At 37.2% G+C, this 27,453-nt stretch overlaps 1 protein-coding gene across 2 annotated transcripts in view; it reads right to left on the reverse strand.

Moving 5' to 3' along the window:
* The window catches only part of LOC142462283 (ESF1 homolog), a 45,442-nt gene that overhangs the window by 12,592 nt on the left and 5,397 nt on the right, over positions 1 to 27,453 (reverse strand). For both annotated transcript variants that reach the window (XM_075564009.1, XM_075564010.1), the window contains exons 3-9: positions 26,369 to 26,736; positions 25,510 to 25,623; positions 19,581 to 19,681; positions 18,491 to 18,643; positions 14,289 to 14,403; positions 11,235 to 11,382; positions 3,272 to 3,424 (exon numbers count right to left, since the gene is read on the reverse strand). In XM_075564009.1, the coding sequence (XP_075420124.1) occupies positions 3,272 to 3,424; positions 11,235 to 11,382; positions 14,289 to 14,403; positions 18,491 to 18,643; positions 19,581 to 19,681; positions 25,510 to 25,623; positions 26,369 to 26,736 (1,152 nt within the window). The remainder of the gene's footprint in view (positions 1 to 3,271; positions 3,425 to 11,234; positions 11,383 to 14,288; positions 14,404 to 18,490; positions 18,644 to 19,580; positions 19,682 to 25,509; positions 25,624 to 26,368; positions 26,737 to 27,453) is intronic.

Consider the following 27,453-nt stretch of genomic DNA (forward strand, 5'->3'; position numbering starts at 1 on the left):
CAGAGTAAACCAGCCTATAACAATCAAGTGGGGTCCGTAGCGCCATTATATGGTTATAATACATAAAGATTATAGTAGTCATAGATAGTAGGAGAGGTAGAAGAGAAGATAAAATAAAGGAGTCAGACACTTTTTATGGTAGTGTGCTCACCTCCTGGTCCACAGAGAGGGAGAGAGGGAGGAGGAGGGAGAAGATTGTATTTCTATCCAAGGCTTATATATACTTAGGGGGTGTGCAAGCTCCCGATTATACACATTTAGTAGGATGGGGCTGAACCACAGGCATATGCATGACAGAAATGGGATGATGTAGGGGTGTACATATAATCGTAAGGGGCGGCAAGGGTATACATGTGACAAGATGGGCAAACCCTAGATTCAAGATGGCAGCCTAACCTTGGTCCTCCATGAGTTTGCTCGACCTTGTCTTTGGGATCTCCTTCAGGGATGCAATCCACTATCCTTATCAGCAGGGATTGGGTCCCAGGGACAGACAATAGTGTCTGATTGCTCTGATGCCCTCAGGGAGGTAACTTCTAAGCAGCTTGCATCCAAGTGTGCTACAGTCATTTACCATGTGTTGCAAGCAGTGTCCTAGGCTGGGCATACAATACATATGGGGAAAAGCCTTTTTGTATCCCACAATTCCCGCTTTTATTTTATGTATTAAATTCAAAAGAGTTACAGGGCAACACGGTTATTTTCTATACATCAAAAGCTGTCAAAGGAAAATTAATGACAATATAGCCAAGCCCAAAATTCAAGCTATGGCAAACATTTTGAATCCAGGCTTGGAGGGTAAAGACCCCCTATGGCCATCTACTATTGGGGGAAGGTATGAGAAGGGGTTGGATGCTGCGGCGGGAATCGATAGAGCAAACAGGAGTGTCTGCTTCTATAGGGACAGAATCAACTATGTGCTCACCTTAAGGCAGCATGGCTGTTAGGAGAGAATCTGTGGAAATGATATTTAATGCAGGATAACGCACTAGGACTTTATGTCTAACTTACCAAGGTGGTGGCTTTCCTACTGTGGAGTACTAGCTGTTATAAGTTAGGGAGTAAGTCCTAGCCACATTTCTCTCAGTGTTAACTTCCACATTCAATGAATCAAATTTATCCTTGAGATGGTCTTGAAATTCAGGTGACATATACTCTGCGACCCATTTTGGTTTTTATAGCTTTGTTTTTCTCCAGGGTCAACCTGTACTTATATATGAACAATTGATGGTTTGGTCCCCAGTCATCCTCAGGCCTCGTTTTAGATACCGATATAGAGCTTCTTTGTCATTAATTCCCACAGATGTACTCAATTTGATTTCTGTGTATTCCTTCTGGTGAAATCCACATTTAAAATAGCCGTTTATGTTGTTGAAAAAGATATTTACAATGAAGAAGTGGTTGGTCTTGTAAAATGCTGTGATGAGATCCCCAGCTTCATTTCTATTCCAAGGCCAGTGATACCACTAAGGGCAAATTAGGGGCTCTACTGCTTGGCTGAAGCACACTATCAAAGATTTTAAAACCACATAAATAGAAGACAAAATAGAGACTGGGACCTCAAAAAAAATAAGACCATATGGGCACCAAACGAATAAAAAGGAGCTCACAGACTGGGAAACAGGTTTTGGAAATGATATATCAGACAATGGATGAATCTCTAAATTAATATACAGACAACTGTAAAATCAAAGCAAGAAAATGGCAAATTATCCAATTAAAAATGGGTAGATAATATGGGAGAGAGAGTTCACCGGAGGACACATCCAGGTGGCCAACAAACAGAGAGAGGAATGTTCATGACCATTAGTCATTAGAGAGGGGCACATAAAGACAGCAACGAGATACCATCTTCTTCTCGCCCTGACAGCAACTTTCAAAAAATAAAATAAATACTGGGCAGGGTGTGGAGAAATTAGGACTCTCATACTGCTGGTGGGGCTGTAAAATTCTACAATTACTGTGGAAAGAGGTATGGTACTTGCTCAACAACTAGGACTAGAAATACCATATGACCAAGCATTTGGTATACAGCCTAAAGAAGTAAGAGCCATAACATGAACAGACATACGCAGAACATTTTTTGTTCATTGTAGTAGTAGTCACAACAGCAAAACGATGAAAACAACCCAAATGTCCACAAATGGAAGAATGGAAAAATATCCTTAGGTAAACACAACAGAATACTACCCAACACTAAAAAAATAGCAATGAACCTGCAAAACGTTTTATGACAGGGATGAGACTGGAGGATATTCAAAAACAAAGGCACACGAAAAAAACCACCCCCCAAAATATTCACCATACAAATATAATAGATATTTGAGTAGATATGTCAAGAAGCCATATGATGAAATAATAGACAAATAAGACTAACCACAGCCTCCAGGACCGGAGATCAGAAGGACTACTTAGTGAAGCCAGGCTGCCACCACCAAGAGCTCTGATAAGATCACAACAGAAGGTCCCAGACAGAGTAAGAAAAAAATATTAAACAACATTCAAAATCCTTAAAAAAGAACAGATTTACTAGTCTGATAGAGACTAGTGGAACTTCTAAGACTCTCAAAAGTAAGTGCCTTTACCAGCAGTTCTCTGCCTATGGGTTGCGACCCTATGGGGGTTGGACGACCCTTTCATAGGGGTCGCCCGATTCATAACAGTAGCAAAATGACAGTGATGAAGTAGCAATGAAAATAATGTTACGTTGGGGGGGGGGGTCACCACACCATGAGGAACAGTATGAAAGGGTTGCGGCATTAGGAAGGTGGAGAACCTATGGTCCAGACACTCTTCAAACCCGGAACTGAAACCACTCCTGGAAATCACATTTTAAGCACACAAAGACAAGTCTATGAAGTGCCTACAGATGGCTCATGCTCAGCCATAACAGATCAAAAGTACAGCATTCTCCCCAAAACAAACTTCCTAAAGCACGAAGGACACGGAAGATGAGCAAATTGGGAAAAGGGAAGTGGAAGAGTGCTCTTATATCGAAGGGATTGCAACTCATGTCATGAATTAAAACGTCTATAAACTATAGAATGGGAAATTCATTTGCTCTGTAAACTTCCAAAATACAATACAATGCTTCCTTAAAAAAGACAAAAGAAACCCCAAAAGGACAGTCTTATTGTATGTGACCACTATTGTAATCCTCACCACCACTGAAAAACCCTAAACCACGTGCTGTTAATCTTTTCCTTCATAAAATGTCTGCAACATCCTAAAATGAAGGAAAACACGCACATATGTAGTGAATAATTCTTACCTGGAACCCACTTAATTTCCATTTCCATATCATTTTCTCTGCCTTTCTTTTCTTTTTCTTGAATAACTTGCAAGAGTTGCCTATATTTGGCAATTTGTTCTTCATCATCCTTTGGATTTTTCTTTGCTTTCCCATCTTCTTCCACATCATCACCTAACAACAACAAAAAAGATCTATTTAATACACAGAAGGAATGCACTTCTAACTAGCGTTTAGAGCTCATGGTCATTCTAACAGCCATCTAAAAAATGCCTTTAGGTGTACTGCAGCTAAAATATTGTCATCAAACAAATTTCTTAATAGTAAATTATTTGAGTGAAGGACTTACGTGTTGCTTAAATTAAAAACAGGTTCTATAATAAAATAAAATTAGTTGCACTATAAACTAGAAGCATCTTAGCAGTATGCCTGGAAATTCTTATTTTATCAAAAATCTTATTTTAAAACTCCCTACTAAGCTAAAAGAAAGCAGGGATACTTTTTTATTCTGTTATGGCTTCTACCATCCAGGGCTGTGGCTTTAATTTTTAATGTTAAATGAAAGGCAGCTGAATATGTAGCATGAATTTGGTGCTGCATGGATCTAACAGTTCAGATTAAAGAAAGACACAAAGGGAGTGCTTAGATGAATTCTGAGTCCTGTCCATTTGATGGCGAGTAAGCATGCTGAGAGGAGCGCTGGTGGCACAGTGGTTAAGTGGTGAGCTGCTGGTCATCAGGTTCCGCAGTTTGAAACCCCCAGCCACTGTGTGGGGAGAGAGTTGGGGCTTTCTACTCTCATAAAGTTACAGTCTCAAACTCAGAGGCAGCTCTACCCTGTGCAATTGGATCGCTGCAAGTTGGAATCAACTGGAAGGCAGTGGGAAAGCATGCTTATTTGTAGGGTCCTTTTAGTATACTAAGAACAAAATCTAATACCTAATTTATTTAATTTACACATGTATGCAATTGTTTTTTCCAATTTCCTAATTTTATAAAAATAAAGAATACCAAGGATGGTGTAAAATTCAGGGGCAACAGATACCAAAGAACTCTGGATTTCCATTGGAAGTCAAAAACCTACATTAAGCTAGGTTCTAATGCAAAATATAAATACTTATTGAAGTGACAATGCTTTCTACTTGCCCTGGCAAAAGAAAACAAATATCAAGACACCCAAAACTCAAACTCACTGCCATCAAGTCAACAATGACTCATTTAAAAGTAGCTCCACCAAGACTCTTGTCTATAAACTATGGCAAACTGGTCACTATAAATGTCTGACATTATTAAGTAATTAGCTATGAATATTAATGTTAGAATATTATAGCTTTAAAAAGATAATAAGGAAAAATTTGACTAAATAAATATACATACATACATAGATTTTGTTTCCCTAAATGATTAAAAATGGTTCAGAACATTCTTTCCATCATATCACTCTTTAACATTTTCACTAAGAACAGCTGAAAATAATATTTTTTTGTTTGTGCCACAATAATAATGTTGGATGGAATTTTGTCATGTATCCCATAATTCAATGGGCAAAACATCAGGAATAAATTAACAAATGGCAATGCATTTCTTTCTATTAAAAGCTTACTTCTGAAACGTAATTAGAATCGTTCCTTCCAGGTTGAAATTTTAGTTTAGGTCTCTGATGTCCTATTTTAAATTGATTTTTTCCAGTACTAAAAGTTTACTTTCTGAAGCTCTAAAATGTGGGATAACTCATGTAGAACTATTTTGTTTTTCCTTCTTGCAATTCAAGGACAATGCTCTGTGAAAGCCTTAATACTTTGTATAAGGAATGAAAAAATTATTATAGTGCTAAGAAGACCCACTTCTGTGTACAAGCAAGACCAAGAACATCTACTAACTCTAAGATATTCAAATACAACCATAATGCGCCTGCAAGGTGAGGATGATGAGATGTTAGCTTGCTTTAGGAAAGAGAATTGTGGGAAAAGGGCAGTGGTGGGTAAAGCAAAATTTCTTACTAGAAGTCAGCAAAAATGAGGGGAATCTTCAATGAGATGGACTAACACAATAGCCACAAAAAAAACAAATTATCAGTAAGATAGCACAAGACCAAGCTGCTTATCTTAATATAACATGTTATATATTCAGTGGCCCCAAGTTGGAACAGACTTGATGACAATGAGATATTTCAAACAAAAAGCCATTAAGTTTTTTTAAGTTTTAACAACAAAAATACACACACACACACACACACACACTATACACTACAAGTACTCAATATAAGCCGACCCGAGTATCAGCTGAAGCACCCAATTTTACCACAAAAATGTGCTGAAAACCTCGGCTTATACACAAGTATATACAATATATAGATTTTCTTCTCAACCATAGCCAGGATTTGAAACCAACAGAGTCAAAGTTCTTAACAAGAACGTATTAACAAACAAATGCTCATTTGTTCAGAAAATTAGCTGTTCTAATGTTAATGCTATCTTTAACTCTAGTTCTATGTTATCTGTAAATCTAGTTCAGACCTTTCAATCATTCATTAAAAAATACAAAACAAAACCCTATTTGAATTGCTTGGACCTAAGCTTTACAAAGATACCCAGAAAATTATACTTTTTATCTTTATCTTATTATTGCTAGTGAAAGAAAACTATTAGAATTATAACAGTGGTACATTACATATCAATAAAGAAAATGTAAATTTAAAAAAATCACATCTTTCTTCCAAGTTATGGAGTAAATGCATATAAAGACTATTTGAAAAATAACTTGGCTGCACTGTTTTTGTGAGGAAATATAAGCGATCACTCAATTGTTTAAGCAGCCAAGAAATTTAACAAGCTCCACTGAGGTCTTAAAATGTGAAGGTTTTTATGCCCACACTTTTTCAAAAGTTCTTAAATGCTTAAAACATTATAAATTTAAGAAGGTGAACAAAGAAACTATAGAATGGTTAAACACGATCTTCCAACCCATATGTAAAAACATGGTTAAAGACTAGTGTTTTCTGAAAAATTTAGGAAAATGAAGCAGTATTTTCAGTAGCAATAGGTTAACCATATCACCCAAGAAAATCAAGGTGTACTTCCTGATATGATCACTGAAGACAAATGAGTACATAAGCAAATGTGGTGAAGAAAGCTGATGGTGCCCGACTATCAAAAGATACAGCGTCTGGGGTCTTAAAGGCTTGAAGATAAACAAGTGGCCATCTAACTCAGAAGCAACATAGCACACATGGAAGAAGAACATCAGCCTGGGTGATCACAAGGTAAAAATCAAATTATTGTGGATAAGGGGAAGTACAGATTGGGGAACCAAGATCCATCTGTAGGCAACTGGAGATCCCCTTACAGAAGGGTCTCGGGGAGGAGATGAGCCAGTCAGGATGCAGTGTAGCAACAATGAAACATACAACTTTCCTCTAGTTCCTAAATGCTCTCTCCCCCACCCCCACCCCCATTATCATGATCCCAATTCTACCTTACAAATCTGGCTAGACCAGAGGATGTACACTGGTACAGAGAGGAACTGGAAGCACAGGGAATCCAGGATTGATGATCCCTTCAGGACCAGTGCTGAGAGTGGCGACACCTGGAGGGTGAAGGGAGGTTGGGGTAGAAAGGGGGAACCGATTACAAAGATCTACATATAACCTCCTCCCTGAGGGATGGACAACAGAAAGCTACAGGTAAGATACGACAAAATAATAATAATTTATAAATTATCAGGGGTTCATGACGGAGAGGGGAGTGGGGAGCTAAAAATGAGCAGCTGATATCAAGGGCTCAAGCAGAAAGCAAATGTTTTGAAAATGATAATGGCAACAAATGTACAAATGTGCTTGACACAATGAACGGATGTATGGATTGTGAAAAGAGTTGTACGAACCACCAATAAAATGGTTAAAAAAACAGAATGGAAAAATATGTTCTCAAACTGATTGTGGTGATGATTGTACAACTCTTCCTGATGTGACTGAACTACTGGATTGTTTGACATGTGAACTATTTGCCAATAAAACTTTTGAGAAAAAACAATCAAGGTATAATAATCCTATGATAATATTACAGGAATTTATTATTTAAATAATTTGCTATAGAGGCTATAAATTGCAAAGCAGTTATAGAAATAGTTACATTATTTTAAGCTTTACCTGAAAACATATTCATTTCTGCCAATTTAAAATAGTTATCTTTGTTTAAAATTTATGATTTTTTTGGAAGTCAATACTAAACTTTTTATAACTGTGTTCAATTGGTTTCTTTTTCTTATATTAAAAAAGCAAAGAACAAAAATGAGATGGTTTATGCAGATAGTATTAGCCAAACCAAACTCACTGCCAATGAGTCGATTCCAACTAACAGTGGGTATACAGAACCAGGCAGAACTGCCTCTGTGGGTTTGGGTTCCAAGTCATAGATCCTCATGGATGTAGAAAGCCTCATCTTTCTCCCTATCAACCAAAAGGTGACATTAATCAACTTTACTGAGAGAGTTCACTGAGAGAGGTTCTAATTTTGATACCTGATATTTCAAATTTACGACTGTAGTAAAATATCTATGCTCTATTTTGCACATTAATGACACATCTGGTAGTATTAATAAGCAGAGTTTGAAACAAACAACATTGGCTGTGATGTTAGGTTATGTGTCAGGTGACTGAGTCAGGACTATCAGAGTTCTAGTAGTTGTGCAATAACATAGCCATCCTCCATAACCTGAAGTTTGCCTAACGGTCTGGTCTGCGAACTTAACCATGTCAACAAGTGAGGGTGGAATTAAGGGGGGAAATGTTTTAGTTTATGACTACTTTATTTATATTTTGCTTTATTTTCAAATATTTACTATTATGTAAACAATTTTTAGTGCTTTTAGCCAAAGTTGACATAACTTGCAAGCCGTAATTACTCTGGTCTCTGGGTAGAGATGGCTATGGTTTACGTGTGCCAGTGGAGTTTTCTGACTCTCCTTAACTCATCTTCGACCACTTCACACCAACTCCTCTGTCTCTTCCATGACCTGACTATCTCTGAAATCTCATAATTAATTTTCTGGATTTATATTTGCTGTTTTTAGGTTGCTCATATATTTTTGAATTATTTTGTCCATTTGTGCTTATTGTATTTTACTGAATTCGTCTTGAGTTTTGTCTGTGTTTTCCTTGATTTCATGTGGAGCTTTAATAATCTTTCTCTCAAGTCTTTCAAAGTACCTAAGTATCTAAATAATTCATTCTCAGATAGTTCAATGTCATTTCCTCTGTTCTCTTTTTTAAAATGAGTACCATTATATCCAGGGTGAAGTGATATTGCACTATAGCTCTTATTCGTACTTCTCTGATGGGTAGGTTTTTGTTTGTAATGAATCCAAGATGTAATATTAATCACTTCAATCAAAGAAAAATTCAAATGAAGATCATATGAAATATTCTCCTATTAAGGAGATGCTAAGTTATCCATACCAATTCTTTCCCTATGGGCATCTAGTTGGACAAGACATGTTAAAAAAAACAACTGATAAATTAGTGAGGAGTGGCCAAGTTAAAAGTAGCAGAATGGTGCACCAGAAAGATTATCCCAACATTTGAGACCTCTTTTTCACGTGATGCCATTTCTGCTTATAGAAGAACGATTGTGTGTTACAATTACATTTCTGGCAACTCTACTGGACCAAGGTAACGCAAATGAAGGGTGGAAGGAGATTTCAACTAGTATCCCACATTAAGCAAGGGCACGGATGGGACCACTCTCAAGATAGCATATTCCAGAAGGTAAAGCTGCTGTCAAACCAAACAGCATCACTCACATGTTTCTTTTCTTTAATTCTACTTCTGCTCATCTAAACATATATCCACATGTATCGTTATTTTTGTGTTTGCTTATATCTTTGTTTTTAGGTAACGAAAGATCCCAATCATGCAAAATTATAAGAGGTTTAGTGATGACTTTAAGCTGTAAACTTGAAATAATGTTATCTTAGGACTGAACAAAATAATAAATAAATGCTATCACTCACGAAAGGTACTGTTCAGCTATAAAACTATTGCTAGATAAAATTTTCAATATAGAGGCCAGCACACACACAGTTAATCAAGTACACAAGTAAATAAAATAGAAATAACTTGCACATATAACAGAAGTCAACCAGAAAAGTTGAAACAGTAAATAATTAGAAATTGACAAAACAAAAAGTAGTCTTTTAAAGACATTAAAAACAAATACAAGTTAGGATTATATGCTCTAATGAGACACATTAAAAAACGATAGATTTCATGTAAAACCACGAAGTGAGACTTCCAAGAAAGAAAAGTACTGTAAGTAAAACCAAGAACTCCAGTGACCCCATGGCTGGTGCCAATGGCCCATCCGCAGCACTCCTGCAATTGTTTTTCCTTCCTTGTTTCCCCACTTCCCTGTGCCCCCCACCAAACACACACACACACACACACACACACACACACACACACACCACCCCCCTCTCTCGATCTAGCTTATCCCCCATCCAGGCAGTGCTTCCTTTTGTCCTTCATTTTTACCCCATTTTTCTTCCCTCTACACCTTCCCACATGCACCATACACAGCTGACCCTTGTCCTTAACCAACGAATCTTTCTTCTTTTTTTCTCTTTTCTTTAATTCTACTTCTGCTCCATCTAAGCACATATGTATATATAAAATAAAGCTATATATGTAAATATACATTTTCTTGTTTGATTGTTTGCTTCCTTTTTCTCTTTCCCTACCACTCTCTGTTCACTCTTTCCTTTTACTTTCAAAATACATTTTCACAATACCTATTCATTTTTACTGTCCCTCTTATTCACATAATTTGAAATAAATGGCTTGATCTATGTATACAATTCCTTATTCACTTTTGTTTTTCCTCTTTTCTTTCTCTCTAATCTCCTCCCCTGTTTTTCCCTTACCTACCTTTTCCACTATCTCATCACAGTTATAATGACCCTCTCTCACACCACTCTATCAACCTATGGCCCAGCAGGGGTCAAATCACTAATAGCTGAACTATAATGCTGCAGAAACAGCAGTTAATAACAGCACACACACACACAATTAAGAAAAACAAGCAACAACTGAATCCATCCCAAAACAATGGAGTATTCTGGGGAAAAATAAAAAGGTCCTGGAATGACCAGCATGCAGGTGCTTTCAAGAGATGTGGGGAATGCTTGTGAGAACAATGGAAGGAATTAAACAACTAAAAACCCTACACTAAAGGTAAACAGTAAGATAATAGATTTAGACAATATGGTAAAAGATATGAGTAACTGAATGGAAGAAAAGGAAAATCAGTCAGCTTGAAGACAATTCCTCTAATTATAACTGACGAGAGACTATGAATCAGCAAAGCAAAGGAACCTGATGAAAACCTCAGGATGATGTGGGGTGCCATCAAGAGAGGCTAGAATGCCTCACTACCAGATTTCAAAACCTAGTACACATTCACAGTAGTCAAACAGCCTGATACTGGTACAGGTACCTAGACGAATGGAACAGAGTATAAACTCTAAAAACAAACCCATCCACCTACAGGCAACTAATCTTCCACAAAGGGCTAAAAATCATCTAGTGGAAGAAAGTGAGTCTTTCAACAAAGATAAAATAGGAAATGTAAAATATATTTAATCAATTGAAAAGGACGCTTTATTTAGTTGTTTGTTAAGATACTGTGCACCATTCAAATGAGGACAATCTAGACTTTTTGTGTTAGGCCAGTTTTAAAGAAAATGTTTTGCTAAAGAAATTTAGGCTAAAAGTATTTTTGAACAAAAACTTAAAAGTACTGTCTGTGGGTGCATATGACACTGTGTATGTAAGTATGCTTTGCAGGTTATTTAAGAATAACTTTAAAAAAAAAAAACTTTGGTTCTTCCCTTTAAGCTACAGCCCAAAGCATACTTCACACTTTAGTTAACAAGTCTTGCTTAGTAATCTAAATGTGTGCAAATGTAAAGACCAAAGATTAACACGTACCTTGTAGCTCTTCTCCTACACTGTCTTCATCTTCACTGGAGTTAGCTAAGTAGGCTTGAAAATCCATATCCAAAAGCTCGTCCTTTTTAAATTTCCTGTTAAGTACTGTAATTCTTTCATGATCTGTTTCATCCCAAGTGATCTCCACCTTTTACCAATGGAAAAAAAAATCATTAAGATATGTCAACAAGCCAAACTCGTTAAAAAATACATATTGTTACTTGGATGTTTACCAAATAACAAACAAACTCACTCCCATCAAGTTGATTCCAACGAACAGTGAGAACTGCTCTGTGGGGTTTCTGAGATTATAACTTTTTCCCCTTCTTATTATATTTTCACAAGAACAAACACAGCAAAACCTTTAACAATTCAACGTTCTTTTACAAGTCTGACTCAATGAAGCTGACTAGATTCACCATAGTGTGCAACCACATCACTATTCCATTCTACATCATTCCACTATAATTCTGGTAATATTTGTCTGAGGAAGAGATCAGTACTACTGATAGCAACTAACAACAAATAAATCCATGGCCATCAAGTAGATTCTGACTCATGCCTAACCCACAGTGCCAACAGAAGCTCTTACTAATGGCATATGGAAATTACTATTGCAATATTTGAACCCTTTGGATTCTATCAAATTAAATAAATGCTCTCTAGATGAAAGAAAGCAAGTTTTGGTGGTGAAGTGGTTACGTGTTGGACTGCTAATTGCAAGGTCAAAACCACCAGCTGCTCTGGGGGAGAAAGACAAGGTTCTACTCTTGCAAAGAGTTACACCGGAGACTGTAATGCTTTACTGGAGTAGAAAGCTTGTCGTTCTCCTAAGGAGCAGCTGTTGGTTTCAAACTGCCAATCTTCTGGTTAGCAGCTCAACATGTAACACAATATACCACCAAGGCTTCCTTAGACGTTTACCAGTAAAATCTTTAAAAGGACATGCCAATATATCTATCTAAGTGAAATGCCCACTTATTCGTGGAAAGAGACACTTAACCAGCACCTCCTTCTCTTCTCTCTCTGCTACAGGCAAGCTCAGGAGCCCTGGTGGCATAGTAGGCTCCAGGTTGGGCTAACGACATCAGTAGTTCGAAAAAAACCCAGCTGCTCCACAGGAAAAAAAAACAACGAGGTGTTCTGCTCTCCTGGGAAGAGTTACAGTCTTGGAGCCCCACAGGGGCAGCTCTATTCCATTCCATAGGGTCGCTGTGAACTGGAATCACAACCAAACAGTGAGTTTGGTTTTTTGAGATATAAGCAGGGTATTAAATTATTGAGAATAAAAATTCTATCAAGAGATGACTGGTGTTAAAAAAGGAAAATGTGTTGTTGAAAATATTAACATTATTATGAATCAGTTAACACATATTTTTTACTTGGAGTTCTGGGTATTTCACAAGGTCTACAAAATACATGAAATCTAGGCCTGGTCGCATGGTGGTTACGTGTCAGGCTGTGAGCTGCAAGGACAGCAGCTTGAAACCCCCAACCACTCTTGGAGCAGATGACGCTTTGCACTCTGGGAAAGAACTGCCGTCTTGGAAAGCCACGGGGACAGCTCTGTCCTGTCTTATCGGCTCACTGGAATCAGCATTGACTGTATGGCAGTGAGTTTGCTTTCACGCTTTTCAATATAACTTGTAAAAACGCTTAACAATCATCGATGAGAAAGAAACACATTTATTGCTTGGAAGTGGAGTAATCAGCCAGCCATGAATTCCCCCCAAGCACGCGAGGTCTGCTGATGGGCTCCTGCCTGCAATTAGCCACCAGCCTCTTAGGGAGCTCTGCTAAGGGTTTACCTTCGTCACACAGCAGGTCCTTTCTTTCCCTCCCTCTGGCCAATCTAGCCAGATCAAGACACAAGATGGGGAGCAATTCATCAAGATCCTTAAAATAGTCACCACTGTCCTAAAAGAACTAGCTAATCACAGGACTTAGAATCACCCCTATGTTAACCAGTAAGCACAAGTCACTGCCGGAGAAGTTTGGGTCATGCACGCAGACTCCACATTGCTACTTGTAGGTTTCTACTGGTCATTTTTAATCTTAAAAAAAAAAAAAAAATTCCTAATAAAATGAAAAAAATCTTTAAAATGTTAAAAAGTATACCAAAGATTATTCTAATAACTCCATTTTATTTGTTTATACATGTATTCAATAAAAATTTATTAAAAATTTTTTAAAAACCATGAGCCTACATTTTATGAACATGATTTTTTTGGACTTCATGCATGACCATCAAGGCCAAATGCCTACCACAGCATACAGGTAACAGAAGGAACAGTGCTCTCTCTGCCACCAGGCCCTTTTGAGAGAACATAGAAAACCTGAGTCATACCAGAGAGCCCGAGTGGATACTGCAGAATACAGCTGCGAGTAAAACTAACACAGAAGAAAAAAAGCTAGTCTATGATATCATCAACTATATTAAAGTTTGGCTGTTTGTTATTAAACATTAAAGTGATCTCTAGTAGTCCTCAATTAGTGTACTCTTCTTCTACAATTTTGGATCATATCTACTGAGAAATATATTCCTGTTTTATATTAAATTTATACTAGTTTTAATCGATTTGAGGTAATCTGTTACCTCCATCTCTTTATCCCTTAGAATATCCAGAATGAATATATTTCTTACTTGAGGACCCATTGCTACCGAGCCCATGTAGACTGAGAGAGAACTCACAGGTCAGAATAGTTTCTAAGATTGTATGGAAGCAGTCAGCCACATCTTTCTACCGAGGAACCGCTAGTAGGTTCAAATTTCCAAGTATTCAGTAAGTGCTAACCAGTGTGTTACCCATATAAGATTATGTGGGGGAAAAAAATCAACAGAAAATAACGGACTCATGCTTAAAGGCATAACAAAAACTTGAAAATAGGTTTAAACAAATTATAGCTACATACAAATACACTTGCATCTCAATTTCATTTGCACTTGGTCCATTAAAACTTTAAATACTTTCTATATCTAAAGATGTGATGAGTAACAAATAAGCAATCACTTTTTAAAGCAACAGAGTATGGCTACACATTTTTAAGAAGTACCGTTGATGTTCCCATTGCAGCAGATGTGAAATACTTCGGTTTATATGCTGTTAAATCCACTTCTGAGGCTACTTCCTTGGGCTCCTCATCAAAAGTAACATCATCTGGTATAAACCTAAGAAGCAAAGAGAAAAGAAATGGATTTAAACATGTGCTGCAGTGATAAGAGAATTTATACTTTCTTCTGGCTTGCTATAGTTTATACACATACACCATATAAGAGCTTTTTTAGAACAGAAGTAGGTAGAATGATGTGACAAAGAATGTTACAAATAACCTCAGTGACAAATTTTGGGAACTTGTAAGCTATTTTCAGTCATTTCACTGAGCATCAGAGAATGCTGTGTAAGAAGTGCTGGATTATGAGTCAGTTTGTAGCATTCAGGTGCAAAACAAACACGGGCCCCTCATGTTTCAAAGAGACCCACACTTCTGACTGCACAGTCACTGGCTTGGTAAATGATATTTTAAAAATCAAATTATTAATAGGCAAGTATACACTGGATGAAAAGCATCATACAAAAGGGTGTCATTGAAAGTATGGATGGTGGGGTTCGAGCTAGTGCAATGTAGCCAAGGGGAAGTACAGAGAGCTGAATGAAGGTCTAACATGATAGTGGGACAGGAGGAAAGTAAAAGGAAAACCAAGAAAGAATTGGAAGGCAAAAGATATTTATACAGGTATAATCATAGGCATCTACATATGTAAACATATTAATATATACTGATAGGATATAGGTCTATGTACATATATGTATAGGTTAAGTATTAAGGTAGCAGAAGGACATTGGGCCTCTATTCAAGTCCTCCCTCAATGCAAGAACACTTTGCTCTATTAACCTGGGATTCTGTGACGCAAACCTTCCCGACATGATCATTGAAGACAAAATGGGTGCATAAGCTAATGTGAAGAAAGCTGATGGTACCCGGCCAATACAAGATATAGCTTCTTGGGTCTTAAAAGGCTTGAAGTTAAGCAAGCATCCATCTAGCAGGAAAGCAACGAAACCCACATGGAAGAAGCACACCAAACTGTGTCATCACGGGGTGTTGACGGGATCAGGCATCAGAAGACCCAAATAAACAACTATTTCAATGCAAACATGGGGGGACAGAATGGAAACCCAAGTTCACCTGTAGACAACTGGCTATTCCCTCACAGAGGGGTCACAGGTAGAAAAAAGCCAGTTAGAGTGCAGCATAGCACCTACAAAACACACATTCCTCTAGTTCTTTAACGCTTCTTCCCCTCCACTATGATGACCCACATTCCATCTTAAAAATCTGGCTAGACCAGAGTATGTGCACTGGTACAGATAAGAGCTCTCGACATACAGAATCCAGGACAGATAAACCCTTCAGGGCCAATAATAAGAGTAGCAATACCATGAGGGTAAGGAGGAAAATGGGGGGAGAATTGCAATGATTGACATCTACCGTCACCCCCGCCTCCCTCCGGGGGGTGAACAACAGAAAAGTGGGTGAAAGGAGACAGTGGACAGTGTAAAATATGAAAATAAAAATATTTTATAAATGATCAAGGGTTCACGAGGGTGGGAGGGTAGAAGAGGGAGATGAAAAAAGAGCAGCTGATACCAAGGGCTCAAGTAGAAAGAAAATGTTTTGGAAATGATGGCAACATATGTACAAATGTACTTGGTACAACTGATGTATGGATTGTTATAAGAACTCAATAAAATGATTTAATGAAATTTTTTAAAAAAGGGTAAGTTTAAGGTTTCAAGACTAAACCATCTTAACAGCTCACAATTTTCTTCCCTTACAAATAACTTAAGAGATGGTAAATGTTAGTCACTGCAATTGTTTTATAAACCTTAAGCCTCAGAGTAATGAATACTATTGCAAAGCTAATGTCTACACAGAAAAAGACATTTTATATACCCTAATCACAAATGTTTAAGAAAAAATAGAGTTCTGTTATAAGAAAAATAAACATCTAAGATCAAGTATTTTAAATGCTATTTTATGCAAGTGTTCATATTTTGGTGGAGGTGAAAACAACTCCCCTAGACAATTCAACGGCAGCAGAAAATTCCATTGTCTTTTATGGTGCCATGTGTGACAAAAAACGAGAAAGAATTTTTTAGTGTTTTTTTAGGGTTAGTGACTTCAACTAGGGCTTATTCCAACGCTGCACAACGCCCCAAACGGGAAAAAGTAAGGTAATTATTCAGGAAAGAACACAAAACATGCAATTTGAGTATGACATATTCACAAGTGCTGGTAACTATTTCCTAGAGTAAAGACAATGCCTTCTACTAAAATGGCTACCAGAAAGAGAAAGATAGATGCCTTTCTTGCTGTATGTTTAAATGCAGCAGAGCCTTGTCCCAAATGCAAAATCCACAATCTCTTATGGTAATTTTAAAAATCAATTTAAATGTCTTTGAAATATGAATGTCACACTGTCTGAAATGATACATTGTTGAGGCTTCCACTTCTGTATAGATTTAGTCTCAGAAACCCACAGGGGCGGTTCTAGTCTGTCCCAGAGGGGCGCTATGATTCAGGATTGACTTGTTGACAATGCATTTTTTTCATCCCTCTGAAATATTTAAATTTGATAACAAATCCGGAAAGCCAAAGTGGATTCTATTGGAAATGCCACAAGAGTGTAGTGGGTTCAAAAGGACTAGGCTAATTGGTTTATGTTCTTATTTCCTTAGAACTGACATTCATAACCATCAACAGCTTTTTAGTTCTAGTAGTGAAGTTCGAACGTGTGGTGAAATTAATGCCCAACTGTGGAAATAAGGTTTCAATACCATTCAGACACTGAAGTGACTTTAAAGTAATGCTGTTCAATATAACTTTCTGCGATGATGGCGCTACTCTAAATCTGGTGGAATGGGTAACACACTGAGTTGCTAACTGAAAGGTCAGCAGTTTGAACCCACGAGACCAGCAGTTCTCAACCTGTGGGTTGCAACTCCTTTTGGGAGGTCAAATGACCCTTTGACAGTGGTTGCCTGATTCTTAACAGTAGCAAAATTACCACTATGAAGTGGCAACAAAAATAATTTCATGGTTGGGGGGTCACCACAACATGAGGAACTGTATTAAATGTTGTCAGCATTAGGAAGGCTGAGAACCACCGCCCTGCTCGCATAAAGATTGACAGAGTCAATGAGTCTGAGTCAGAGCTGGCATGAAGGCGTTGGGTTTGATGGGGGCTCTATTCAACATATGACCCTTGAGTACTTGAAGTGTTGTTTATGAAACTAAAAAGCTAAGCTTTTCCCAATAGATTTATTGGCATATGATTCATATATCATGTAATTCCAGAGTTCAATCACATCAAGAAGAGTTGTACAATCACCACCATAATCAATTTTGGAACATTTTCTCCATTATTGTACTCATCATCGTTACTAGCTCATTACTCCCCCAACCGTCACTGCCATATCCCCAAGGAACCATTAATCCAGTTACTGTCAATATAGATTGACCTAAACTGGACATCAAATACAGAAAAACATTTTTAAAAAACAACCAAGAACTCAATAGCAAAGTAAAACATAAAAAAGCTTCAATCAAAAAGAAAGCAAAAATATTAACGACTAGACCAAGTTTCAATAGATCATAAAGGAGATCAAATGTACAGATGTTAAGTTTTTACCTCGCTGCATCTGTAACAATCCACAATCCAATGCATTCTGCATGTTAGCAAGGATATTCACACCCCTGATCCATGGTCAGAGGGCATTCACCAGGGATTTAATCCATGCGTATTTCCCCTTTAGTTTCTAAGAAACTGAATTGTAAATTTAATTCTAATAAAATAGCCAGATGTGGCTACATGTATTATATAGGGCAATGCAGAGCCAGAGGCACTGTCTCTACCTCAATACTTTTTAAAAGTTACTTTAACTGGTTCCTAGCTCTAAAAGCAAGATGACAAAAAAAAATTAGTACATATAATCCATCAGCCTAACATGTACAAATGATATATTTGAAAGAAAAAAAACCCCACAAATACAGGGAGATTTATACACAAGACTTGTGCATTTTCTCCTTCAAGTGTTTTGTTAGCAGTGATGATCCACAGGTCTGAGCTCATCCAAAAGAAAAAGAAAATCCTCTTAATGAATATAAAACAACAAAGGGCCCTGCTCCTTTCCGTATTCTCCAAATTATCGTGCTGTACTGTAAGATTACAATGCTGAGACATACTGGGTTACCTCAGATCGATGAAAGAACAACTGCTTTCAAATTCTAGCCCATCACAATCTTCATAAATTTTACTAGCTGTGTCAGGAGAATCACAGTCTACTACTGCATAATAGTATTTCAGGCGTTTAAATTGATAATCCCTTAATTTTTCTCTAGATGCCCTAAAAGAAGAAAAAAATTGTTAAATTCACTTATACAAAAAGACAACCTATCTCATAAAAAGGAAAAAAAAGTAATTGTTTCAAATAGTATATAAGAAGGCTTCTAAACAGTTGGCATAAATTTTCTATTATCTTCTAATTCCATACACTTTTTGGAGCCTCCTCATACAACAAACTGAGTCTTTATTCCAAGTCATCATCAATCCTTCGTGACTTTGCCTGTGTGAACACTAACTACGTATATTCAACCTATTGTTCTGACAAATTAAACACTTTAGCCATACTAATTATAACTCGGTATCTAGCAACAAAATTCAAGATGAGCACATTTATAATTTTATTTTCCAATCATTTTTTTGTTATGCTACCAGATTGTACATCCTCAAGTAAAACCACCGGACAGTATCATAAAATGTAGTAGAACATTATTAGTTCTAATTAGAAAGATATTCCTGATTTTGAAAATTGTTTGCTTCAGATTCAGGTGTCATCAAGTGTAATTTCATAATTACAACACATTTTTAAAGGTCTCTGTATCAGTCCTTTCCTGTAACCATTATATCTAGTATGCATATGTAGAGCTCCACCTAGTGGTTAACAAAATCACTTACGAATTTTTAATTATTCTTTTATTTAATCCTGTTTGGAAGTTAACAAAGTTTTTATGTCATGTATATGGAAAGCAACATCTCAAAAAATATATTACTAAGTGAGAATAATCAAACTATAAACTCTAAATCAGTTTAATTATAAAATAATACTTTCACAAAACATATGTAAAATGATGTTGGAGTTGTGTGTCATGTCAGATAGATTACTTAAACTCTAAATGGCATACGTGTGAACTTCAATCCTGGTAAAGTGACCAGAATTCTGAAATAGTGACAAGAATTTATGAGGTTTAATTTATTAAGTTAGTTTCTAAAGTGACTCATACCAGTCTTTTTCAAGGGCATCTTCAGGAATACTTAATAGCTCCACTGGTCCTTGAACTTGCTCTTCCTTCATCCTCTCCTTTCCAAACTCTGAAGGGTAGATCTAAACACAAAAAATAAAAAAACATAATTTATACTTTCCTTTTCAAATAAAATCCAGACTGGCCAAGGTCTGAAACCTTAAGAGTTTAAATTAGACTCAATGAAAACAGAGTGATTCACTTTCAAATCTACTGTAGGAAGTGAAAGCATTCAGTACGTCCTAGAAAATAAACCATTATTTTTGCTAGAGTTAAAGATGTAGAGATTGGGAACAAGGATAGAAAATTTCTTCCTCTCTTTTCCAAGTTCCTTAAACACAAGATTTAGCAAATATGCAATTCCATTTTATTGTTTTTGTGGTTTAATTTTAAAAAGTTTTATTGTTGTACACAGAATAGAACTTGCCATCTTAAATACTTTTAAATGTATAATTCACCATATTGTAAAACCATTATCACTATCAGTTTTTAAAAGACTTTCCATCAAAAATTAAATAGATATATAAAAAGAAAGACTTTCCATCATTATAAATAGAAACTGGGTGATCACTCAGCTATAATTCCCATTCCCCTTCTTCTCGATCTCTACCACTAACTTTTTATGTTAATAAATTTGCTATTCCTACATTTGTCATTTGTCTTATTTCACACAGAATAATGTTTCCAAGGTTCATTCATGTGACATGAAATATAATACGGATTTTGCTTTAATGTGGAAACATATTCCTTTATATGGACATACCAGATTCCGCTTTTTGAGGGACAATGGAGACCTTTTTCAGGAATTCTCCAAGATCGTGTCCGATGAATTTCTTCACTTGTATCTTCTCTGGTTATAATAAGTGGATGTAAGTATAGGTAAGTCTCTCTGAGTTTTGAGTCATTACAGAAAATTAACAAATCCACAAAATGGCAATGACATTGACTTATCTTGGAGTAGTTAATTAAAAAGGATCACAGGCAATGATAAGGGCAAAGTGTTACCTCATGTTCTCATGCGCTTTGGGTAGCTGGACAGAAGACAGCTGCACAGGCAGTCAGCTTGTGAACACACAGCTTTGGGTAGCTTGGAGATGGAGAACGGTGACATGGTAGCTCATGAGAGAGGACAGAGTCTCCCTAGCTCATGACCTATGGTTCAGAGAGGAGCTAGACAGTCTGAAGTGCAGAGTTGTGCAGACTCTTGAGCTTATAGCTAGTATCTAATGACCTAGCCCCAGGTGGCCGGGGTCATCTGACCTAACTGGTTGGTTAAGATGAGAGACAAAGAATTGACTGGAAACAATGAAAAGAGAGGTGGGAAGATGAAGTCTGGATCCATTAATTAGATTAATCTTTGCCATGCAGTTGGTGCTAAGTCAAAGTGCCCACTTTGTCGGATTAAAAGTATAGATAATAACAGCATTACCGTAGCTTTATTCAGTCATGCACTGAATAATGCCTACAATTTAATCATGTTGCACTAACAATCACGATGTTTCTCAAAAGTAAAGAAAAAAATTCCCTACCCTACTAAAGGATTGGCTACATTGAAAATTAGAAGGATAAGGAAAATGTGAGAGACCTTTTTATCAGATACGGAGGCACTACTATCAACGTGGATTAATGACCAAACACATAAGCGAATCACTGCCAAGTCTAGAAGTGCTTTCAAGTTTCTTAAAAAAATAGCAGGAAGAGATTACAATGTGATTGGGCTGCTTACCACAGGTCAGCAGTTTGAAACCATCAAAGTGCTCTGCAGGAGAAAGACACGGCTTTCTACTCCTGTAAAGAATCATAGTCTGAGACCTACAGGGGTAGCTCTATCTGGACCTGCAGAATCAACTGAAAAGCAGTGAGTATAAGAGTCAGAAGAGTGATGAGTGAATTTGGAGAATTCATGCCCAAAGGAGAGGGGGAATATTTGTCCCTGAGGTGATTTCAGGTCTGTTGGGTATTTCAAGGGAGAACCTGCTCTTGGGAAAAACTCTTAAGTATTACTTCTCTAACTCCCAATAGGAAAAAATCTAACCAGGATGATCTTGCTAGTTATGCATTTTTTAACGACCCTTTCCAGCCCTCCATGACACTGGCTGCATGCTACAGCCACCTGGATTTTAGATACGGTCTTTTCGAGATGCACAGCACTTTTCATAGACCACATCAGAATTATGTGATCTGAAAATCCCACAAGGGACCCAGACTTTACCTTAAACACATCTACTGCAGATTAAAAGAACTGAAATACTCTAGACATAAAACTGAAACACTGTATTTGCAGAAGCAGAGGACTGAGATCCTAACGTGGTGGATTTGGAAGTCAGTGGACTTTGACGCAAATCACTTGCTTTTGAGTTTGCCCAATAATTGGCTTAGACTACCATACACTTGCTATTTTCACACTGCTCTTTGTAGTGTCTCAGTGCTCCAGCCACAGTTTTGTCTTAGTGAATGAGCATTGTGGTAATTTTAAATTGTGCTTAGTCCTCATTGCTTTGACAGTGTCGTTACTTAAGTTTTAAACCTGTGTAAGTGAAAATCCCATGTATTTTAGCCTTTTTTGGGCTTTCCTATAAGTGCCCATTGGAATGAAATGTGACCTAACAGAATGCTCAAATTATAAACAAGATCACTGACATCACATGCAAGTAAATTTTTGCTGAAGAGTATCCACCAACAGATGCAGCACTAGATTGAAAGAGAGCTACTAGTGTTCCAGGCCAGATTCAGAAGAGAACATGGACCACAGGGGACCGCTGCTGATTTCAGATGGAACTTGGCTTAAAGCAGAGGATACCAGGAAGATGCTTACTGTGGCATTGACTATGCAAACACACAGCTCATGTGCATTCAACTGTATAGAGCATAACAAAATGTGAAAAGCCTTGAGAAGAACAAGTCCAGAAAACTACACTGTGCGCTTGCAGAAACTTGTGCATGGATCGAGAGGCAAGTGAACAGAGCAAGAGAATGCTGCATGCTTTAAAAAACAAAACAAAAAAACGGTGTGCATCAGGGTTTTATCCTCTTGCCATACTTATTTAATCTACGTTGAACAAATCAGAAAATCGGGATTATTATGAAGAACAATGTGGCATCTGGATTGGAGAATATGTAGATGACACAATCGTAGTTACTCAAAGTGTGGAGGACATGAGTCAGCCTATGGTATGGATTAAAAATTAGTGTAAAGACCAAAATCCTCATACTGGACCAATAGATAACATGATCAATGGAGAAAAAGTTGAAGTTGTCAAGGATTTCATCTTACTTGAATCCACAAGCAATGCTCATGGGAGCAGTAATCAAGAGATCACAAGACAAATTACATTAGATGAATCTGCTGCACATGACCTCTTTTGAGGGTGAAAACTCAAGGATGTTATTTGAGGACAAAGGTACACCTGACCCAAGCCATGGTCATTTCAATGACCTCATATACATGTCAAAGTTGGACACTGAATTAGGAACCCTGAGGAAGAATCGAGGCAGTCTTATTGTGGTGCTGGCAAAGAATACTAAAAGTACCGTGGACTGCTCAAAGACTAACCAATCTGTCTTGGAAGAAGTATGGTCAGAAGGCTCCGAAGAGGCAAGGATGGTGAGACTTCATATACTTTGGACATGTTGTCAGCAGAGCTGAGTCTTGGAGGACATCATGCTTGGTAAAGAGCATGGAAAAGAGGGAAGCCCTCAAGGAGACAGACTGACAGTGCGCTCAAGCATAGGACAATTGTGAGGACGGTGGAAGACCAGGTAGTGGTTTCTTTTGTAGAAACAGACCCAATGGGACGTAACAACCACAAAGTCGACCAGAGATGTATTTGAACTTTAGGTTTACAAATAAATTTTGAGCTTGCAGTTAATCATATGCTCTATTTTTAGAACAGTTTTTTTTTTTTAATGTGGTCCTGCTTAATAGTAGCCTCATGAAGTTATCACTGAAGAGATTGGTGCTATGGCAAAATGTGGTGAAGAAATCAGGTATCAAAGGATTAAGAGTGACGGGTTTTAAAACAAGCAGTAAAACAAACAAACAAACAAACCCAAGTGAGGTGACAGCTAAATCCACATGGAAGGTGTATACCAACCTCAGTGATCCAAGAATTGTACATAAAAATGAATTTATTTTTGAAAGCTGAGGGGGAGAGGGGAGCGGAAAACTAATACAGGCTACAAGATAAAACATAGGAATGATACTCCAAATAATGACATTTATGTACATCAATATATTTCATGAAAAGGATAAAAAGAGAGGCCACATATTAGGGAAAATTTTCGGGCAACAATATATTGAATAAAACATTACTCTGTAAAATTTATAGAAAACTGTAACCTTACAAGAAAATACAAATAATGTAATTTTGAAAATAATGATTAAAAAAAAGCGAAGGGGAAATACACGTGGATTAAGCATCAGGTGAAGCTCCTCTGACCATCACTGCCGATGTTCATCAATAGCCTCACAGAATGCATTGGAAGGTGGATATGGCAGATGTAGTTAGGTTAAAATTTAACACTTATCATTTGATCTCCTTTTTGACCCATTTTAAAATGGTTGTAGTTTTTCATGTATTCTGTTTTCTAGTTTTTCTTTATTCTGTTTTGTTGTTAGTAGCTTTATTGACTGTTTTAGTATGTTTTTGGGTATATGACATTCAGGATAGGTAAAATGTATAGAGACAATAACTGGATTAGTTATTTCTTGAGGGTGTGGTGGGAGAGGTTAGAGGAGAATTGGGAAGCTATTAACATTGAACCCAAGAAGAAAATGTTCTAAAAATGATTGTGGAAATCACTGTACAGCACTTGTTGATATGATAGAACGACGGAATTGTATGGTATGTGGATTATGTGCCAATAAAACTGTTTAAAAATGGGATGGATTTTTAAATTAAAAAGTAGCCGAAACACGAAGAGGCAATTCACCCAAGGTGCTATCAGGATGGTCAGCAAACATTAAGAAGTAGTCAAGATCACTGACCTTTAACTTCATTCCAGACTGACAGCATAGCTGACAAAAAGAAAGAGTGAGCAAGCACGCTAGAGATGACGTGGAGATTGGAACCCTCATATACTCTCTCGGTGTTTATATTCTATACTCACTTGTGTGGAGATAGGTCAGAATCTGGCGAAGCCTCCTGGAGTGTGAGCTTTTTATGAGAGAGACATTGGGAACTCCCTCCTCTGGTCCTTTGCCTTCCTCCTAGCCGAGACTGTGTCTACTGCAGGGGCGGTCCTGTGTGGGCTGCCAACTGGGAGACCTGTGGGTACCCTGCCATGTTCCCAGGGTCCTTAAATCCACATGACTCTGCACCCATGGGCCTATGATCTCCCTGCTTTCTGTTTCACTTTTTGTAGCCTTGGCCTACAGTTATAGGCCTCTGAAGAGCTGCAGGTAGCATCAGACCCATGAACTTGACTTGGACTGGGCTGGACGTCCTGATATAAAATTAATTCTTGATCTAAACTTCTTTCTTACACATATATGATATGCATTGTTTTAGTTTCTCTGGACAAATCAGCCTAATGCATTGCTGGTGGGACTGCATTAAGTGTGCAGCCACTATGGCAAACAGTATAAAGCTTCCTTAAACAAATGTTAATAGAAATATCACACGACTCAGTAATCTCTATACTGGCATATACCTCACAAAAATAAAGAACAAAACACAAACAAATATATATGAACTTGCTTATGTAAAGGGCAACACTGCATGAGAACACTATTTAAAAGAAAAAATTCAAGAGAAATGTTTCCCACTTAAGGTAGACTAGGGGAAGGAAAGGGAGATGGGGAAAAATAAACAATTTTTTTTATAAAATAGAAAAACTTATTCTTTAAACAACCAGATTTAACTTAAAAATATTTAGAAATGCTTAGTCCAGAAATGAAATAAATTCTCACCTTTACAGAAAATATAACACCTCCTTTGGGTTTAAATGAATTGAACAAAGCCAGCAAATCTTTTGCTTTTAATCGATCCCAGTCCATGTTGCAAACTGCTAATCGATGTGTAATCTGAAAAACAAGGTATCACATGGTATCATGCCCAGTGCTTTAATAAACTCAACATCACTGTCATCATGTTGATTTTAACTCTGAGCAACCCTGTAGGGTAGATAGAATATAAATGGCCCTGTCAGTTTCTGAGACCATAAATCTTTAAGGGATTAGTAACCTCATCCTTCTCCTGTGAAGCAGATGGAAAATTTGAACTGCTGACCATGTGATGAGCAACTCAATGCATAAGCCACTATGTAATCAGGAGTCCTCAGGACTTAATAAATATACAAAAATTAGAAGTGATTCATATAGCAGATACCCAAGTGATTTCAATACGTAAAAAGAGAACTTCAAATAAGACCACCATCAGAGAAACACTTTCTTATTTTTGTTCTTATTTCTTGGATCAGGACATGATTATGAGATGACTCGATAGTTATCATGTATGTTGAGCCATTTTGCCAACTATGCATGAGTATGCAAGTTGAATATATATTTCATGTAGCATTTCTAATAGGTGTGGAAGGAACTAATATACATTGAGCTAAAACAAAAACATTTTCTACAGCTTGCTTGGGACTTGCATTGTAGAACCTTTTCTTTACACATCTTTTCCTACTTCCAATTTATAATTCTAAAGTAAGAAATATTAATTAAAATACTAAGAGATTTACCAACAATTTTTCTTAAATAACAGAAATTCTATATACATTCATAAATGTATATATTTTTTCAAATAAAATCTTATTAACAAGATTACCTCATCAGCCCGAGGAGCATCTTTATCTAATTCTCTCCAAGCATGCTCAAAACCAAATTCTTCTGGAATTAATTCTTCATCATCTTCATCTTCAGAACTAGTTTCTATATTTCCTTTGCCCCTAGCAAGGTCAGGGCCACTATCACTTTCATCATCCTCATCCTCTTCTTCATTATCTATTTCATCCTCCTCATCTTCATTATCTATTTCATCATCATCGTCGTCGTCATCATCATCAGCTGAAGTTCTACCAATCCCTGTAATTTCATCTTCAGATTCCTCATCAGATGTTTCGCTAGTAGGTTCTGAATATTCCACCAGAGAATCTTCACACGCTTTACCTTCTGGTGAGTTTTCATAACCATTTCCTGCCATTATACAAGGAACCAAAGCAGAGAGAGATATCAAGAAAATGCACTTAATTGAAACAAACATAACCAGATTATGCAAGTAGACCCATAAATTCCTTCATTAATATCTATGGTGTGTTTGGTATGCAATATCTAAGGGTAGTCAAAAGAACTAACAACTGTCCTCAGCGAAGAGGATCCCAAAACCCAAACCAAACTACGGCCATTGAGTTGACTCCACTCACAGAGATCGTATAGAGCGGAGTAAAAGCCCCTGGATTGCTGCGACTTCCCATCTGCACTGAAGCAGATAGCCTCCCCTCTGCAGAATGACTAGTAGGTTAGAACCCAGCCTTGTAGTTAGTGCAGCCCAGCGGTTCTCAGCCTGCAGGTCGTGACCCTTTGGGGTTTAAAGACCCCTTTCACAGGGACTGACTGATTCATAACGATAGCAAAATTACAGTTATGAAGTAGCAACGAAAAGATAAATTTTACGGTTGGTCACCACAACATGAGAAACTGTATTAAAGGGTCGGGGCATTAGAAAGGTTGAGAAACACTGGTGTAACCTGTATGTGAACAGGGCATAGATAGATGAATACTAGTCCAATAAAAATCAATACATACACTCTACAAAAGTGACAAAACAAGGACAAGTGCTAAGAAGGAATAGAGCTATACAAACCATAACTAAATTCACCGCTATTTAGTCAATGCTGATTCACAGCGCCTCTA

Source organism: Tenrec ecaudatus, chromosome 12 (assembly GCF_050624435.1).
Source record: "Tenrec ecaudatus isolate mTenEca1 chromosome 12, mTenEca1.hap1, whole genome shotgun sequence".
Taxonomy (NCBI): domain Eukaryota; kingdom Metazoa; phylum Chordata; class Mammalia; order Afrosoricida; family Tenrecidae; genus Tenrec; species Tenrec ecaudatus.